The following is a 20241-nucleotide window of genomic DNA, read 5'->3' as shown; positions in this document are numbered from 1 at the left end:
ATCTCTGAGGGCCTTTCACTCACTCACCGCAGGCAGGTAGGTGGTCTTTCTGTCTTCTACCGACTCCTCTCCGGCCTTGCACCCCCAGTACAGCTCTCTCTGTGCTCTGTCCCCCAAATATTCCTACAGGTCGCACAAGATCTGCCAGCAACCCTCTGATGGTTAAACTGCCGAAATCTCGGCTCACTGCTCACCTTCACTCTTTCAATCCTCTTTTCTCCCGCCTCTGGAACAAGCTCCCTCACTCCCTTCAATCCCACTCCTCCCTCCAGGTCTTTAAAACAGCTGTTCACCACCATCTCTTATCTTCCCCCATCCAAAACCTTGATCTTTTCTACCCCCGCTAATTCACCCCAGATCCACCTTGTTTGAAATTCCAACTTCTTTCCTGGAAGTCCTGGCAGTGTACATATGTGTTATACCTCTCCCACCCCCAACCCCCTTCCCATGCCCCCCCCCCCAAAGCCCTCGCCCTCTCTCAGATCTCTCGATGTATCGATGTCTCTCGGTCCCTGCTCTCAAATGTTGTGTTTGTGTCCTTCCCCCTCTCTCCCCATCTTGTCTACCGCTCCCGATGTTATATGTTTTATGTGTCGGTTTGTCTTTCTGTGTGATTAATGTTCGCTCTTTCACGAGCCTCGATCTTGTATATAAAAGGTTATATTTATTCATATACTTCACAAAGGTTAACATACAGTTTATAAAAATTAAAGTTAAAGTTATAAAAAGTTTTAAAAGTTCCTTTTAAAAGTTAAAGTTGTATAAAGTTGCTTTCAGGTTAACATAGTTCGAAAAATTAAATCATGTAGTCTTTGTAATGCAAATCAAAAAGGAATAAATTCCTTCGTAATAGGTAAATATAACTAAAATCACAAACAGGAATATCTAATCCCACACAAACTATGCATAATGTATTCATTATCATAGATTCCTCACTTTTTTTTAATTTTTTTACTTGAATTATTTTAATAGTTTCTACCGGTAGTATTTTTTCTTCAAAAATGGTACTTTATGCCACATCAATTTTCATGGTTTCAAACTTTTGGTGGCATCAGTTCACAGGCCTTTTGAGACTGGCACAATTCATAACATTCTTTTTATGGTATTATTCCGACGCTATCTCGTCCATTTGTATCAGTATGTGATTCAGTCTTTTTATTTCTGTTTCCAAGTTACCATGAAGGTCTTCCTCATTGGAATTCACATTTGGTTCCTCTCTCAACACCATTTCATGGTTAGTTATTTTGTCCAGACACACCGTCACCAAAGCTTTTCGGCAAGCCACCACTAAACATTTCCAATTACAATTATCAATTTAAACAATTTATTTCAAAATGTTCGTTAAACAAAAGTTCGAACTTTTAAATTCAGAGTCAACAAATTCATTTAATGAACAGAACTTGGAATATTTTACCTACTACTCTTCCAAATATATTTATCTCAACCTTGCAAACATTTGTGCAATCATTGAATTTTGTTCCCTTATCCCTTAACTCTTAGACATTTTATTTACAATCATACTAATACAGATCTTATTCATCCAATGGGTCTTTTCCCTTGACCATTGTCACACTGTAACATTTGAATAGACCTTTGGAAATATTTTCCAAATAAAGTTTGTTTACCAAAATTGGTCTACCAAAATACTCATCTGCAACTTACGTATGCAATTACAGTTTTTCCCAATTTGTTTGGCCTTCATGGCTGTAGAAGTTTCTGTTCACATGCAGTACCTTTTTATCTACCAAGCAATTATACTTCCACATGAGACCTCCACCAGATATAAAACCTGGGATTTCTAATCATATTGATGCATAACCTCAGGACAATTCGGCTGCATGTAAAATTCCACTATCGTTTACTGCCATAAATGCATTCTATTATTATTAGTATTATTGATTATCATTATTATTATTATTATTTTTTAAAAACAAAAGATATCATCCAAACTTCAGTTTATTACACATCCATTGATTTGGAGCTGCCGTCCAACTTCCCTAAGGAAGAATCATAACTCTGAGTCTTAGTAATATCTCATTTAATTTAACCAGTTTCATAAAATTATTCACTCATTACGTCATTCTACTTCATAAGTCAAGATGCATTGAGGTCTACCATTACCATTTCTTGTGTTATCCATTCAACAATTTTGTCTCTACCCAGAACCAATTCCCTGGTACTTATCAAAATATTACTATTCTCAAGGAGTATTTAAAAATCTCCTTTCATAAATCATCTGGCTCATCTTAGTGAGCTCTTCCCCATTATCACCTCTGTCTTTGTTTGTTAAAACATTATCTACCCCGAATACCCATCCATTCCTACAGCACAATTTTACATTCTGATAAAATCCAAATTTATATGTATCAGAAATTCGTGAGCAGAGAGACTCTCTAAGAGACTCTGCTAAGTCCGTGTAAGATCCCTAACAAATTTGACTAATTTGACTCCCAAAGGCATATCATTACCTTTTAATTTTATGAAGCTCATATCCATAAATAGCTTTGTGTCCTCATATAAGCATTATCGAAAAATGGAATCCCAAGGTTACTCACAATTTCCTACTGTTAATTAATGGCTGCTTGTAAATCGGCACATCAAAAGAGGAGCAATCTTTGCATTTCCATCTGCTTTTTCAATTGAGATAACCTTCATAAACAAATTATGTCTTTTATTTCATGGATATTTTATCCCAACCATATCATGTTATTTACGTATTTCGAAACAGGTATACTGCTGTTTTCAGCAATCTTTTGAAAGTTACACAAACTCATGCATTATGCACACTAGTTTGCATCGGAACCTTTATTTCCATATCAGGGTGGGTGTCATTTCTGTAAAGTCTGTCCATCAATTTTCGTCCATTAATTTTTTGAAACACAGACACAATTTTTTGAAACACAGACAATGTCCACATTTGTCCATTAATGTCCACATTTAGACCAACGTTTTGTCCCACAATAGATTATCCAGTTTTTTTTTCCCATCTGGTCTATCATTATTAAAATGTGCAGTTCCCTTTTTACTTCATGGTCAATTATTGCCATATTATTTAACCCAAAATTGATTAAAACACACACTCACATACCAGATGAACAATGTCAATTTGTCCCACAAACCCACATTATCATCCAGTGACTCCCATGGCGTTCCCCACCAATTGGTAAATCAATTGTTCCCAAAAATTTGTCTTTTATTTCAAGGCTCCATGATGCCCCATAAACACACGTTTACAGTCGTCAAGAATAGGATTTCCTGAACTGTATCCAATAATTAAGTCCAATCTGGGGTCCTTTTACTTCAATTTTCCAGACTTCCCAATATCTGCATTCAATTTTAATCTCTTCCTTTTCTGGGAATTTTATGGAACTTAAACAATTTAGTGTTACATTGCCAATGAACAAAAATGAATTATTCTTGCTCAGAAGACTTTGCAGCCAAAGGAAGCACAGACATTTGCTCATCTTGGTCTCATTATAGTTATAGGGTTTAGATGTCCATCTAGTCTGTTGAGGCCAATCCTCGTTTGGGGTCTGCAACAATGGAGGCCTGTCCGTTGTCTGAGGTGCGGGTGATTGCTGGTACCCTCGATCTTGTTTTTCCCTGCCAAATTGTCTCCTGCTGGAATACGGACAGTTTCTTTTCCAGTGTCCTCGTTCTCCACACCTGAAACACTGATCAGTATCATCCTTTGTTCTTTCCACTTTTTCTCTTCTATCTCCTCCTTGCCGATCAGATCTCTGATTTTCTGTTGGGTCATAGGAGGACCTTCTATGCTGTTCTATTTGGGGACACGGGTCGGGATTGGGTGCGACAAATGTCACTTTCATTCCTACGTTCAGAGGCATTTGCGCGTTTATCTCCTCCAATGTATCCTGTATCACCTTTAGTTTATGTTCTAGGTCCGTTGTCCTTTCTTGCTGTTCCCACTTCCTAGACTCAACATCTCAATGATGGAATGCCAGCCAGTCTACCATTAGGTTCTGTCTCTTTCTGGCTTCCAATTCTTGTCCTAATCTCTCCAATCGGCTTCGCTCAAATGTACCGTCTCTTGGAAACTCCTTGGCATGTCCTTTTGTCCACAAATACCAGTTCTCAACCTCTTTAATGGCCTCTATACCATAATGATTGTACATGTAATATGTAGAAGTACCTTTCTGTGGAATATCCGGTTGGCCTCCCTTTCGTTTTCAGACTGCACTTCCCATGTTGTCCGTATGTGATATCACACAATACCCACTGAATGTACTCGGCAAACTACGACGATCTGCACTTTCAGCTACAACCGTACACTGTATGTACTGTAAGGAAAGTCGGAGTTTGTTCCACCTTGTACAAAGTAGGCTTGGATGCGTTGTCTCCTAGATTGTTCGTAATTCCAGGAAGAAACTCTCCACTCCACTCAATAATTTCCGATTTCAGCTGACTTCAGGAGCACCGTCCCTTACCTGTGGCTGTTCCACGAACCAATCTCCCTGATTGGTCCGTAGATGAGTCACCACTGATAGGTAGATGCTCAATTACACCAAAGTCAACCGTCCTTGTCGGTAGGCAGGTATCCCGTTCTGTCAAGAAGGAACCACACAAAATGGTAACCACATATGTAATATACATATATATATATATTTGGACCCTTTCTTTGTCCACCTCACCACCTTGCTTCATCTTCATCTTCATTGGTACATATATATATCCTCTAAATATATATGCATATATCTACAAAGGATAGCAGACTGACCAGCCTTTTAGACTACCCACTACCCCCAACGTCTACCAGTCATGTGTGTTTGAGGACCTCACCATAAATACATCCACGGAATTTCAACTATCAAAACACCTTTTCTAGGACAGCTCAAAATGGTGGGTCGAATATTAGAAGGTCGTCTTGCATAACCTGTAATGTAATATAATGTCTAGATGTTTCTTCCAACATCTCTTTAACCCTAGAGTAATGTAATGTAATGTAATCTGTAATATGTAATATGTAATGTTGCAATATGTAGTGTAATCTGTAGTATGTAATATGATGTTGCACATGTTGATGTTGATGACATGATGACATGACATGATGACATGTTGATGACATGACATGATGTAATATGTAATATGTAACATGTAATCTGTTCTGTTCTCTAGTAACATATCCAGATGTGTCTTCCAACATCTCTGTGACAGGTTTCGGCTTGATCAATGCACAGGAGTACCCTTTACCAGCGCTCTTTACCCTCGCCAATTTGCATTCATGCAGGATTCTGAACCTTTCAAGTATTTACATATTATACATATAATTTACATCTAATGTACATATCCTTCACATTGACAATGGCCATATCAATGTGTTAGACTTTTACTTTAAGAGCCCAATTATGAGCAAATTAGATAACACCATGTATGATCCCTTCGCAATCTATTCAGAATAGCCCTTTCATTTCACTGAGGCCTATGTGCAAGGTCGTCACCCATTAACATACCCCTCCTGAAAGAACTGACATCATTTCTCCATTCTCGACTCATACATATATTTATCCTACTAGTGAACTAAAATGCCTTCAATCTTTCCAGCCTTTACCATCACAAAATCTAGCTTCTACGGCCAGTTAAGGCTATTTTATCTTTCATTTGTGAGACAGTTAGACAGATTGATCAGATACCTTGTGTCATAACTCCGTTGTTACCAGAATCATTTACATAATATTCAATTTGAATTCAAATTGAGATTTCCATAATAACCACAATTCAAATGATCCAAAAAAATGTCAATCAATGGAAAAAAATCATTTTTCCCAAATTTTCTAAAAAAAAAATTGTAAAAATGCAAATTGCCCCCAAAATTCAAAGTCTAATTTCAAAACCCAGAGAAATTAGAGAATTATAAGAATTTAAAAAAATTAAAAATTCCTAAAACTAATTGCAGAAAAAAAAATTCTTTTTGTGTAAAAAAAACATTAAATTCAAAATTTAAAATTTTTTCAAATTAGAATAATAATTATAAGTTATTTACTTATTCGATGAAAGATTCACTATAGTCCAATTAGTCCATATGCTTATCAAATTTTGCTGTTCCCTTAACTAATAGCCCCACGAGAGTATTCCCACATATTATGTGCCAACCCGTGATACCTTGTTCACCTGTCGGACCAGTAAAGCCTGAGGGTTCTATGGTTCCAGGCCACAATCATTGGTACCCCAGACCCAACAGAGCCTGGGGCCCCATAGCCCCAGACTGTAAGTCTATGGTGTCCTGTGCTCCTTTCGGACCCTGTCGAGCCTGCTGGTCCACAGTTCCCTAGTTCCCTGAATTACCTGACTCTCCACGTTGGCCTTTGGAGCCAGTGGTACCACTTTTACCCTATTTCCACAGTTCCCATTTTATCCTGGGGGGGCCTAAAATACTGGTTCAGGCTCAATTTTGAATCATAATGCAAAATGTACATGTGTCAGAGCGATATTATTTATCTGAGGAATAAATCTCTGATATTCTGCTATGAAGATATAATAATAGGGATATAGGCAGAGAGAAGAAAGGAGAAGGAGAGGAAGAGAGAGAGGAGGAGAGGAAGAGAGGAAGAGAGGAAGAGAGGAAGAGAGGAAGAGAGGAAGAGAGGAAGAGAGGAAGAGAGGAAGAGAGAGAGAGAGAGAGAAAGAGAAAGAACACAAAAGGCAGAGAGAAAATGAAGAAGAAGATCAGATCTTGACAGAAACTCTGTCACCAATTTATTTGGTTAAATCTCATCTCTGGTTCACAGCCATTTCGGTAATTACCTTCGCAAAAGCGGAAGGTTATGTTTTGATCGCTGTGTATTTATTTGTATGTCTGTGTGTGTGTATGTTAATCGCATAACTCAAAAAGTATTCAACCGAATTGCATGAAATTTGGTGGGATGATTGGTTATTATACGGGACACATTTGATTAGATTTTGGGAAACAGATTTGCTCAAATTCTGACTATTTTTAACTCGATCGTATTTCACTCAAAGTTATGAGCGACTGAAGAAGAAGATGTCCATCCAGGACGTCATCACTATAACGCGATCTCCCGCGATCATTTCAACCTCAAAAAAAATTATAATTGCAGATTTGTCAAGAGATGAGGCATATTAACAAACGAATGAAACAGATTTGCTCAAATTCTGACTATTTTTAACTCGATCGTATTTCACTCAAAGTTATGAGCGACTGAAGAAGAGGATGTCCATCCAAGACGTCATCACTATAACGCGATCTCCCGCGATCATTTCAACCTCAAATGAAATTCAAATTGCAGATTTGTCAATCGGGGAGGCATATTAACAGACGAATGAAACAGATTTGCTCAAATTCTGATTTTTAAAAATCGATCGCATTTCACATAAAGTTTCACATCGCATACACTCCCATGCCAAGTACAGAACAGTAGCTGCCGCGAAGGTATGCGCTCTACCGAGTGCCCGGATTCTAGTTATCTCTGATTCCCTTAAACCTTAACCCCAAAATGCCATCAATTCATGTCTACCTTTTTATACATTAAAAACCCTTTAGCTATTCCCAAATACCACATTTTACTAGCCATGACAGGAAAGCTAATATGGCTTACACATGCCACATGACATCCCACATGACATCATCATGACATCATCATTTTCAAACTACATGCAACAGTGCTTATAGATGATATTTGTAAATAACATCAGCATCTGTAATAACATCATTAGCGTACAGACAGAGAGATAGACAGAGGGAGAGAGAGAGAGAGAGAGAGAGAGAGAGAGAGAGACAGAGACAGAGACAGAGACAGAGACAGAGACAGAGAAAGAGAGACAGAGAAAGAGAGACAGAGACAGACAGACAGAGACAGACAGATAGAGACAGACACTGCATCAGCATATAACATTTTCATCATATAACATCAACAGCTGCAGCTGCACACCCTGTCAATGATCCATCATATCAGAACCAAATCCATAAACATAGAGATAGAGAGAGAGACAGATAGACAGAGATGGGCAAAGAGAGATGAAGAGATAGAGTTAGACACAGAGAGACAGAGAGATAGAGAGAGAGACAAAGAGAGACCCAGACAAAGAGAAAGACACAGAGAGAGACACAGTGAGAGAGACAAAGAGAGACAGACAGACATATAGAGAGACAGACAGAGAGAGAGATAGAAAGACATAAAGGATGACACTGCATCAGCATACAGTATAACATTACCATTATATCAATAACTCCATGGATAATGAACATCAATGAGCATCATTAGTCACAGCATAAAACAAAAGAGAGATGCAGACAAGGAAAGATAGATAAAGAGAGACAAATAAAGAGAGAAACAGGGAAAGAGAGAGATATACCGAGAGACAGGCAGACAGACAGACAGACAGACAGACAGGGACAGAGAGTTAGAGAGGGACACATAGGGGGACAGAGAGAAAGACAGACAGATAGACACAGAGAGAAAAAAGACAAAGAGTTAGAGAGACAAAGAGAGATAGACATGTGCTATTCCAATCATCTCCACATGAGGGCAGTGTCATTCCATGTCATGTATTAAACCACATCATAATTCGTTTTTCAGAAAAGCCTTTATAAATTGTGTAGAATTGTGTAGCATATTCAGACGAAAAGTATTACACCATAATGGCCCTACTTCTCAACGATAACCTAGCATTGTCCCATCGACTTCATCAATATAATTGCACAACAAGCGCTTCTGCCAACTCCGCCATCATGACTTGTTGCCCAGCACAACTGCCCTTTTTACAATAACTTCGAAAATATTGTATTGTTCTTTAATCTATTTATTTATTGATGTTAAACAAACAAACCATATTAAAAATGATCTTACTTAGTCAACTAACTGGGAAACGTCATCAAACTTGTTAAATCGACAGGAAGTGTTGTTTTTGAACAGGAAACAGAAGGTGTGTTTCTCAGTACACTGACACAGTCACTTAATTTTCTCTGTGTGTCGACTGGCGACTGGATGGATTTAAGTCTTTGTTCCTGATCACACTTTCTCAGCTAAGTAAGTACATATTTCTAACAATTAGGTTCACTAGTCTCTGTGCGACTTGAGAGGGATTTAAAATCTTTTGTGTTTTGTCCTGTTTGTCCGTTTTTCTCAAGGTACGAAAAAGCCTCTGTTTTAACTTTTTTTCCGTAATTAAACATGCTTCCATATCATATTGCAAGTATCTAAATCGATCATTCAATTCCATAAACCATGTGTTTATCAATTTAGCAATAAAAACGAAATTGCGTACATATTAAATAGACGCTTACCCCAAAAATAACTTTACTCTTTTTTAACCGAATTCCTCCATTTTTCCTTTAGACTAAACGGCTTTTGATCCTCTATGTCTAAACAAAGCATTCATTCCTATGTGTAATAGTTAAAACCGTCCCATGCATCGTTTTTTCAAAATATTTTCCCTTCTGTATTAACATCTGTTAGTAATTGCACCAAGGGACAAAGCACATTCCTAAACAGTTTGTCACGTGATCATTCCATCTCAGTGTGCACATCGGAGTGCCTGCCGCACTGAACCAGCTGCAAGTCATTAACCAGAAAATCCGTCTTTACGTGGAGTTATTTTCCAGCTTTGTTTTCCACAATCATACCACACAAACCACATTTAACAATCACAATTTGACCACCACAAAACAACATGTTAACCACACAAACCACTTTGTCAACCCAGATGGACACAACCTCATGTTTCCAATGCCAAAGCAATTAAACACCCGACATCCACTCACAAAAAAAAAGAAGAAAAAAAAGCGTTACGCCTAGGTCCCCCGTCGGGGAAGTGATGTGAGTTGCCAAAGTGGAAGACGCAGAAAACATGCTATGATATGATATTTCGCTCACAAGGTTCAGACATACATGGAGGCGGCCATCTTGGATTTTGACGTGGTGACCCAATTTTCAATAGCGTTCTTCCTTATGCCAAGATACACCCACACACCAAATTAGAAGTTGGTACTTCGCTTATTTTTCAAGATATTCATCTCACAAGGTTCCGACATACATGGCGGCGGCCATCTTGGATTTTGACGTGGTGACCCAATTTTCAATAGCGTTCTTCCTTGTGCCTAGATACACCCACACACCAGATTAGAAGTTGGTACTTCGCTTATTTTTCAAGATATTCAGCTCACAAGGTTCAGACATACATGGCATCAGACATACATGGCGGCGGCCATCTTGGATTTTGACGTGGGTTGCACCCACACACCAAATTCGAATGCGGTTCTTCGCTTATGCACGTACGCACGCACGGACGGGCGGACGGACGGACGTACACACGGACGGAGGGGAAAACCATAGTCCCCCTTTCGCTCCGAGGTGCGACGGGGGACAAAAAACATCTTCCCACATTAAACATTAAACACCCACAAAAACCTGGGGCAGGTCTGTGTTGTGCACAGGACTTGTCACAAGCCTTGTGAGTTTAAAACACAAAAATGCACACATTTGACACACAAATCATCTCAATTGTACACAACCCCATTTTTGCAATGGCAAATCAATTAAGTACCAATACCACCACGGTCAGCCGACCACCACACCAATCCACCAATCGATGTGGACCAATCATAGACCTGCTGCAGACAAAACCTGCAACCTGCTGCTGCAACCTGCAACCTGCAACATGACCTGCTGCATGACCAGCTGCAGGCATGACATGACCTGACAGACCAACCTTTCGACAAACACATGCACATGCCATGATTTTAACACGTGATTTAATAAAATCTCCACATGGTTCTCTCGCGTTCTGCAAAGGACACACCAGTATCAGCTTACCTGGACTCTGTTAGAGTTGCGAGGAACCCAGGGACGCCATTGTCAAAGAAGTATTATTTGGAGAGAGATGAGGTGCGGAAGAAGAGAGCTGTGCTGGTCTCATCAATGTCCACCAATCAGTTGCTTTTAGGAGAGTTTATTAAGTATCATTAGGAAGAAGAAATCTCGGTCTAATAAGCACAGATTACATACAAAATGTCACAGAGTTCACTTGGTTACAACATAGAATTGCGCAGCAGAACGGTAAAGCACGTCCGTCGTCATACTTCCTCCTTTCCAGCTTTCCGACTTCCCTTTTATGCATGTAAAAGTCCTTGGAAGTCCCTCTCAAGGGAAAGATGGGGGTTTGCACACATTATGGTTCCATCTGGCTTTGCTCTTGCAAATCATGAGACCTCGTAGGTATGCTTTGAGAAATAAGCAAACAGATGTATTGTAGAAAAAAGTTCCTTTCGGGTCTCCCTGAGCAGACATTATTACTTCTTAACATGATCCTCACTGGAGTACTCCCTTTGGATCCCTGTCAGCCTGACGAATGTACATCTGATTTCATACAAGCATTGCTAAAAAAGAATTTGGTTCGACCACATGTTCTTTCCACCTCACAATTCCCAATACAGCATTACTCATTATTCAGCTCAAGGAATACATTTTCCATATGTATAAAGAGATGAAATGGTTCAGACATTCTATACAAACTTTCTGTGATTTTCCTGCAAGAACTACAATTAATTCAAGAGAGTATTAATTAATTAATCCATGTAGAAGTCCTACTTCTACAGAGTGGAGGAATGGTTCATCAGAGTAGTGATGGCAATATATGAGAGAGCACAGCTGTAAGGACAAAGGACGGAAACTGGTGAGTTTGAGGTGAAGGTGGGAGTGCATCAGGGGTTGGTACTAAGTCCACTACTATTTGTAGCTGTGATGGAGGTGCTCGGAACATGAAGGAGGGTTTACCGTGGGAGTTCTTGTATGCAGATTATCTGGTGTTGATTGCGGAGAGTATGGATGGACTGAAGGAGAAGATGAACAAGTGTAAGGATGTATGGAGGCAAAAGGTCTGAAGGTGAATATCAGAAAGACAAAGGTGATGGCAAGTGGTGAGGTGGAAAGAACTGGGAAGTGGCCGTGTCCTGTGTGCAGGAAGGGTGTCGGAGTGAACTCCATTCAATGTACAATGTGCGCTGAGTGGGATCATCAAAAATGTACTGGTTTGAGAGGGTCCTTAACCAGTGTGGCAGCTACATTCAACTGTAAGGTGTGCACAGAGGGAGCTGCAGATGGAAGAAATGTTGAGTTGGATCTTGGAGATGGCGTGAAGCTGGAAGGTGTGAAAACATTTTGCTACCTCGGAGACATGCTGAATGGAGAAGGTGTATCAGACGCAGCAACGGTTGCTGGAAGTTACGGGAAGTGAGTGGCGTGCTGACGAGGAGGGAAGTGTCATTGAAGCTGAAGGGAAAGGTGTATGCTGCATGTGTGAGAAGTGGAATGATTTATGGGAGCGAGACATGGGTAATGAACGTAGAGCAGCAACGAAGACTGGAAAGGGTGGAAATGCGAATGGTTTGGTGGATGTGCGGAGTACTGTAGAGAGAGAGGAAGACAAATGATGAATTGCGAAAGATGATGGGAATAGATCCTGTGATGGATGCTCTGAAGAGAAACAGGTTGAGATGGTTTGGTCATGTGTTGAGGAAGGATGAAAGTGACTGGTTGAGAAGAGTGATGGAAATGAATGAAGAAGGAAGTAGAGAACAGGGAAGACCGAGAAAGACTTGGATGAAGATGGTGGAAGAAGAAATGCGGGAAAGGGGGTTAACAAGGTGAGATGTAGAAAGTAGGGCAAAATGCAGAAGATTGTCATGGGGCCCGCAAGGCTAACCCCCGCTCAAGCAGGGAAAATGGCCTTAAAATGCTTGTTGTTGTTGTTGTTGTAGTCTTCCTCCTTCTCTGATGAGATCAGTCGGCCTCAGAGGGGTAAATCCTTACCCGTGGCAAGTGTCTGGACGTGGTCCGGAAAACTATCGTGCTGTGAGCATGGAAACAGAATATTCTCTGTCTCCCCACTCTGGTGAGTGCTTAAGGTAGGACAGTCTTTATTTGAGGCCAACCGATTGAGACACTGCTGTGCAGCCACAACCAGGTAATTCCAAGTTTTGTTCTGTGAAGGGCCGGGTAAGGCCTGCATGTCCACCGACATTGTTTCCCAAAAGGTTGACTTCTGGAATTCATGTCTGTCAGAGTCTCTCCACATTTTTCATTTGGTCTGGTGATTAAGGCATGACGGCAGGAAACAGGCAATATGACTGAATTGTCCTTTGTTGCAGTACACTGGCTGGTCCTTTTAGAGACCAGCCCAGGTTGGTAGAAAATGCCACTGGAGCACCCTTTCGGCCGAACCACATTGGTTGCCTTGGTAATATGAGGTGCGGTAATCTGACCAGATTAATATTGTTGGTTGAGGCTTGTTTATCAGAGGGAGTGGTGTCCCAGCTCGGTAGAGGTACCGTCTCTAAGAGAAGCCACTGGGAAAGAATACTCATAAGCGCAGCATTGTTGCAGTGAATGCTGCATCTATCACATGCCTTTGGTTCGGGTTCTCGACTGATGATATTTCGAGCTTGACAGAAGCACCAGTGCACTGCACCGCATCTTCCTGTACTGTCTGAGCAGTAATGTTTCAAGTTTACCTACTAAGTTCAGCTGCTCCATTGTTGAATTCAAAAGCATGGTCCTTTTGGAATCATCCTTTTTCTCTTATCCAGGGCCCTCGCATTTGTGGAGGTCAACTGCTTGGTTCACTGAACATTTAGCTCGGAACTTTCCCTGGATCCAACCTGCCAGATGGTGCAAAGTGTCGTTCTGATTAAGAGCAACGGTACCCGCCCTCGGGGCGTGGCTTCAATTGGGAAGCCCAAATGAAAAGGAAAAATATCAGAAATTGAAGGTTCTTTTTTATTTAAAACCATTCATATAAACATCTGTTGAATCATATCACACGCAAATCATCAAAATCTAAACTACATGATGCCCATTTTGAAAAAAGATTGAATTCTGCAAAACGGAAGCGGCTGCTACACCTGTTTCTCAGTCGCTTTGCACATGCTCTCATGTTACTTCAGAGCCGCACGTTTATATAGGAAGAGTTTGTCAGGAGTCGATCTTCTCTCTCCTGGTGCATAGAATAAACAGTATTTGTAGAATTTCAACAAAAGCCACATCACTGTTCATATCGGTAAATATTATTCCATCGTGTTTTGAAAAATTGGGAAATTGGAAAAATTGGAAAAACAATATAGCCTATTTTACTCCAGGGGGTCCCAGAATTACCCACCCAAAATATCATTGCGATCGGTTCAGCCGTTTGTGCGGTACCTTCGAATAGACAGACGGACATTTGGTGAATTATAGGAAGATAATCTGCATTCAAGAGTCCTAAGTTAATGCAGTGCTCGACAAATCCATCACGATAACTTCATGGCAGTTTGCTAATTAGCCTGTCTACACGTGAGCCACATTGTTGAAATCCATGTTCATTGTTCACCCTTGAGAGATTAAAACATACCCAGGAGGGAGTGCACTGCCAGAGCAAAGTCTTGAAAGTCCTCTGCATCTCCACGCCTCACTGCTGCCATGTTTCTGATGGCGCCACTTTCACTCTGTACGAGTTTCCTCGGCTGTCCATACTTGTCCTGCAGGGCTCGTATGTGTGATCTGCAAGTTTGTGTGATAGCTAATTAGGGTATCCAATGCCAGCTTGAGAAGGGCAAAATCACTTTCTCTGCCACTCTGAAAATATGGCAAACTCTTATTCGGTACCGCACAGGATGAAGCTATCAGCAAGTCCTTTAGGTTGGATGTGGCAGGCGTCGTGGATGGGTAAGCTGGATGCCCGTGTGGTGAAGTCAAAGGTGGCAGGTGCGGTGCCTGATGACATGCTATCATTTTTGGATTAAAAGTTGAAGGTTGTAATGGAGCGCTGCTTGTGGATGAATATGCCAGGGCATGTCCACCTGTTGACATCCCTGCAGCCATCTCATGGGTCCCAGGTTTGATCAGACTCAATCAAAACACATAATTTGATGCGTCTGCTTCCCATTCTCAATCGGTGATGTATTGTCATTAATGATTAATTGCAGAGTAGGTTGTAGGTCTGCAGTGATTTATATTATCGGCTCTGGTTGCTGTGGCGGTAGCTGCGCTGGCAACAGTTTGTTTGGTTGAGCTGATGGAGTAAATGACGATTCGCACGATGCAGAATCCCACGCTGAGGGGTGACTGTCGGCTACTTGGATGGAGATGTTGGTGTCTCATCTCCTGCATCCAAAAACGACACCATTATCCGTTCTTTCTCCAGTTCCCATTCAGCCTTCCTCGGACGTCTGTCTTGTTAGATGGACAGCCCAGGCTTCGCGTTCCCTCAGAGACTGGCACTTGATCTCATTGGCCTGGCGCTCAATTTCTTGAACCTGAAGGACTTCATCCTGCAGCTTTTGCCCACATTTTTCAGCTCTCGTCCTCCTCGACTTGACTTGTTGGTTCCTCTTTCTGTTTTAGGTTTCCATTAGAATTGCCGATTGGAGTCACTCAGCTGAGATGTAATAGATGTATGGCTGTAGCCACAAGAATGGCAGAGTTGTGAGCTCTGTGTACTGCGTGTACTGCATGGTGAAGCAGTCTATGGCTGGTGGCTTCCTTACAAGTATCGTCTTTAGGAAGAACTCGGTCCACTCTCCTGATTAAAGGAAGGACCGCTCGTGTTCCAAGTTATGAAGAACATGGACGTTCAAATATTCAGGAATACGTCTATTCCGTTCGGCTTGGGAAAGCGCCGCCGGTAATTCATTGCCAATGCCAATGATGGCCAGGTCGTTAATTTGGGAGCCGATGTGGACACAGCAGTGATGGGGCTGACGGTGGCCATGGAAACGGCGACAGAGGGTTCGTGACAGCAGCGGTTAAAGGACGACCCAGGATAATGTCGCCGGTATTGTCTGCTATTCTAGTACAGTTGGTCGTCAAGGTGTTGGCGATATTCTCATCCATTATTTCCTTGTCCAGCTTTTGACATCTGGCTCAAAGGAGCATGAAAGTAGGTTCTGGACTCCTACTGTGAGGCTAGCTAGTGCGGAGGATAATAGAGAACAGTGGATCCAGGAATAATGGCATGATTAAATTCTTTGGATAAGACGAGACACCAAACTTCCTTTTCAGCACAGCTGATCAATAAAGCAAGGCAAAGATGGTGGCAACAATCTCGCTCACATGAGCAGGAAGCAGGAAGCCGCCGCCTTTCCAGTGGAAAAAAATGATAATAAAAAGGCAATGATCACAGGCACACACTACAACGACATGGCATCAACAGATTGCAAAAAAACATTTCTGAGCACAGCAGTAAAAAGGTTCACGCATGTAAACATAGCAGCAAAGAGTGATTGTCAGCGGTGTGTTATTCCTGGAGTTAACAGTTAACGAGAAAGGTTTGACTCGGAATTGTAGTTGGTGTTACTTGCTATGTAGACTGTGTCTACTGGTTACATCATTTTTGGTAAGCGTGGCTTATTTTCTTTGCTGCTGATGCGGTGCCTCGGTTACCAGTAATCTGTTTCGCATTTTACTGACTTTGGAAAGATGATAGAAGACTGAGTCAACCCACCTGGTGTTGTTTCAACAGCACGACAGGTGCTCAAACTCAACACGCTGAGATCTTAAGCCAGCGGCCCTACCGGTTAAGCCAGCACAGCCTTGGAATTGTGGGTAAAAACTCAATATTCCTGCTTTGTTTTTGAACGTGACGAATCTGCTCCCCCGGAATCCCCAATATGTGCTTGCTCGTGTCCGGCGGATGTTTTATCACGAGGTTTTTGGTTAATATCCTCCCGGTGTCCTCAGAGAGAGACAGAGAGATGGGGGTTGTGGAAGTTGAACACGATACCTGTGGACTGCAAATCGCACCTTCCGATTATTCAGGTAAGAGAAGAAGTTCAAAAACCATGTTGATGCTTTCGTCACGTGGTAATAATGTTTGGTCAACGTGACATGTCCTTCGTGCAAGGACTAATGAGATTACAACCTTGCTTGGTGTTCTGATCGACCTCGACAGGTACCTCACCTCACAAGGTGGTTTTATCGTGTAAATCAGTGCACCTTCGCTGTGTAGCACAGTACAGGTGAACGTGCTGCTGTTCCTTGAAGGTCCTTTTACATTTTTCGTTCCATGACCAATAAACCATCTTGCCTTCCCTCAGTTGGTTTTTCCCAGCCAAAGTTTCCCATTGAATTACGTTTTGGGAATCGGATTCTTGTCCACCTCTCCTTTCCTATTCCTCACCAGGTGCTGCATGACATCATCACCAGGCCCCGAAGGGTGCACGTGTCGGAATTTACGACTCCCTAGATTATGTCATGGTTCCTTTACTCCTATCTTCTGTTCTCCCAAAGTCCCAAACGTCATTCCCTTCTGCTCACCTCCACTCATTCGTTCCTCTTTTTTTCAGCCTGTGCAACCAACTTCCACATTCTCTTCAATATCATTCTTCTCTCAATGTTTTCGAAACAGCTGTTCACCATCAATTTCGGATCATCCCTCGTACAAAACCATGATATTTTCTATCCTTGTTAATCCTCCCACCCACAAGCCCAAATCATTGCAAAGTTTTTCCCTCCTCTCCAAACCATTTTCATCCCAATATCCCTTCATTGTTTCACTCCAAAAGAGTTGCCAGGCAATTGTAACACCACTCTCTATCCAGATGTACAAAGACTGTGCATTTCAATAACCGTCCGATCAATGCAAAACCTTTAACATAGGAAGGAGTACCCTTGGAGAATATTTTATTTATAATTCTGACGACATCGGTCACATGGTGGGGCAGCCATATTGGATTAAAAGAAAAAAAAATGGACAACTCCGAATCTGCTCAACGAAAAAAAAATTGAAGCTTGCCAGATGTCATCAACTCCCCACATGGTACATAGGGTGATAATGATGACATCATCGTTGAAGTGGTATTCCAGCTAAAACTGGTTGAATCAAAACCCTCATCCTGAAACTTCATGTATCTGTTCTGTGAATGAAGAAATAAATTTATGACGTTATTGGTCACGTGGTCTGGTGGCTATATTGGAGTGAAAATAATGTAAACAAGTGGAGCTGCATTCAAAGTACACCGCCGCCATGCCAAATAAATAAATAAATACTTAATAAATGGATAATAATTAATTGATTAATCAAAAAATAAGACATACTGTTTTGCCAGATCACTTGCTCACTATTGTGTCAGCATTAACCTTCCGAGCTCAAAGGATGGCTGAGATATTTGCCGGACAAACAAACAAACAAGAATGAAAGAAAACAAAGAAAAGGAGTGAAAACTGAGTCCTCCCTTTCGCCGTGCATCATTGCCAGGAATCCTTCTGCACCTGTTGATGTCATGTACAAAAATCGGTAATACAAACGGTGCACACAAATCTTCTCCAGAACTACTGTATAGATTGAAGCGAAACTTCATACATATGATGGACTCCCCATTGGGAACATAGTTGGAATTTTTTTTCATATACATCTGAATTGATGCAATTTCATATCGATGTGCACAAAAATGGTCGACAAACACTATGGATAATGGCAATGTATGTGTCATAATAATGTGCATATGTATTATATGGATATCTGGTCCATAATATTGTTGTGGATATGAGAATGTTTTTTTTTTGTTGTTGTGTAAATTGTTGTAAAATATCGCCCTCCTTACTCCAGTGTTGTATAAAGGTGAAAGGGCATTCCCGTAGTTAATTCCATAAAGCATACACGAAGGACACCATATATCCCTGTTCAGTAGTTTATTTCCTTATTCTGTGTATTAGGTTAAGGCTTTGTCTTCCATTAATTAATACTCCATTGCACCGAATTCAAATAGATAGATCCCCTTTCATTCCCATTCCCAAAACCTCTACTGCCAACTGCATTTGCCGCCATTACGGCGTGGTCAGCTCGGGGAAGAAGGGCGTGCCCGCCCATCGTCATCAAGGGCGGAGCCAGAGGGCTGTGCCGACCAATCAGGGCCGAGGCGAGCTGACCGATGGGCGTGTCCTGGACACCAGCGGCTTGATCGCCTGAGGCGCTATAAAGCGCGCGCGCGAAAGCCGAGAAGTTGTTGTTGGACTAAGCAAGAGAGGGAGAGGTCAATTACAAGAGTTGCGCCAAAGGTTCCAAGAAAGAGTTGCGCCAAAGGTTCCAAGAAAGAGTTGCGCCAGAGGTTCCAAGAAAGAGTTGCGCCAGAGAGGTTCCAAGAAAGAGTTGCGCCAGAGACGGCAGATGAGTTCAGAGTTCTAAGAGTTGCGCCAGAGACGGCAGACGAGTCTGGACGAGCCCTCGGGGAAAGAAGGGAGACGCGTCCTGAGGTGAGCCAGAGAACCAGCAGCTTTGGCTCCACAAGCAGCGTTGACTCCACCAGGCAGCTTCGACCCGTTACCCCGCGGGAACCAGATTGCGGTGGCATCGGTGGCCATTGAGGTCCAGCCCGACGTCCCATGCGGGATCAAACCCCGAACCATCTGCCCCAGCTGAACCTTCCCATTCCTCCTTCCAGCATTCATTCCAACGATTCCATCCTTCTTGTGTACGTGAGTTTGTTTTGTTTGTTCTGTCCCTGGGTTAATTAAGACTGCTATAGGTAAGCTAGGAATTTGCACTGTGTTCTTCTGGTCTGTCCCTCTTTCTATTTTATTTTATTATCTTTCCTCCTTGGTTTCTTTGATTGTGTAAATAGTAATAAATTATATTCGTATTTCCACCCTTTTGCTTTGGTGTTCTTCTTCTTCACATCCTTCGCTTTTGTCTTTTCCCTATTGAATATCTGTGGCGCGATTTTGGCCAACGTCCAGAAATCGGGTTAGTCAGGCTAACTGTTCGGGCGCGGCGGCCATCCGCTCGGCCAATCAACATCCTAGCCGCGTCCGTAACAATATCATTGTGCCATAATAATAGCATATTCAGTTCACGATGGTAGTTTTGCTCAAAATGAGCGCACGAGGCGAGACTATGCGCTCCACCGAGTGACGTTCCTGTTTGTCCAAGTTTTCCTCGATTTTATCCTTCAACGCTGCCATTGGTGTTCTCTGCCCCTCCTCCTCCTGGTTCTTTGTTCTGTTATGCTCTCCCTCTTTCATGAGCCTTGGCTTTGTATGCAACAACAAAATACAATTGGAGAAAGAAGAGGGAATTGTTTAATGTAGTGATGAATTTCTGCTTTTACAGTTTTGGATTTTGTCTGCACACAAACATTATTATTAGTCTCTAATGTGATGTGTTTACAGATCTTCACGTTATAAAGGTTGAACCTGAAGCATTGGAAGCTTTGGATCAAAAAGGTGATGAGAGTTTTGCACTCGCTCTTTGAATACATTTTGTTGCCTTTTGTTTTGTGAATCACTTTGTGGAGAT

The 20241-nt window shown here is 41.6% G+C and overlaps 1 protein-coding gene across 1 annotated transcript in view; it reads left to right on the top strand.

Annotated features, from left to right (window-relative positions):
- LOC137421421 (uncharacterized) overlaps nt 1–20241 on the top strand; it is a 139998-nt gene that overhangs the window by 101191 nt on the left and 18566 nt on the right. The window contains exons 9-12 of the mRNA XM_078770882.1: nt 15191–15330; nt 16471–16553; nt 16689–16766; nt 20115–20168. Of these exons, the coding sequence (XP_078627008.1) occupies nt 15191–15330; nt 16471–16553; nt 16689–16766; nt 20115–20168 (355 nt within the window). The remainder of the gene's footprint in view (nt 1–15190; nt 15331–16470; nt 16554–16688; nt 16767–20114; nt 20169–20241) is intronic.

Source organism: Myxine glutinosa, chromosome 1 (genome assembly GCF_964187855.1).
Source record: "Myxine glutinosa chromosome 1, kmMyxGlut1.1, whole genome shotgun sequence".
In the NCBI taxonomy this organism is placed as follows: domain Eukaryota; kingdom Metazoa; phylum Chordata; class Myxini; order Myxiniformes; family Myxinidae; genus Myxine; species Myxine glutinosa.
The sequence above is the reverse complement of the archived record's forward strand: the minus strand, read 5'-3'. Positions and strand labels throughout refer to the sequence as shown.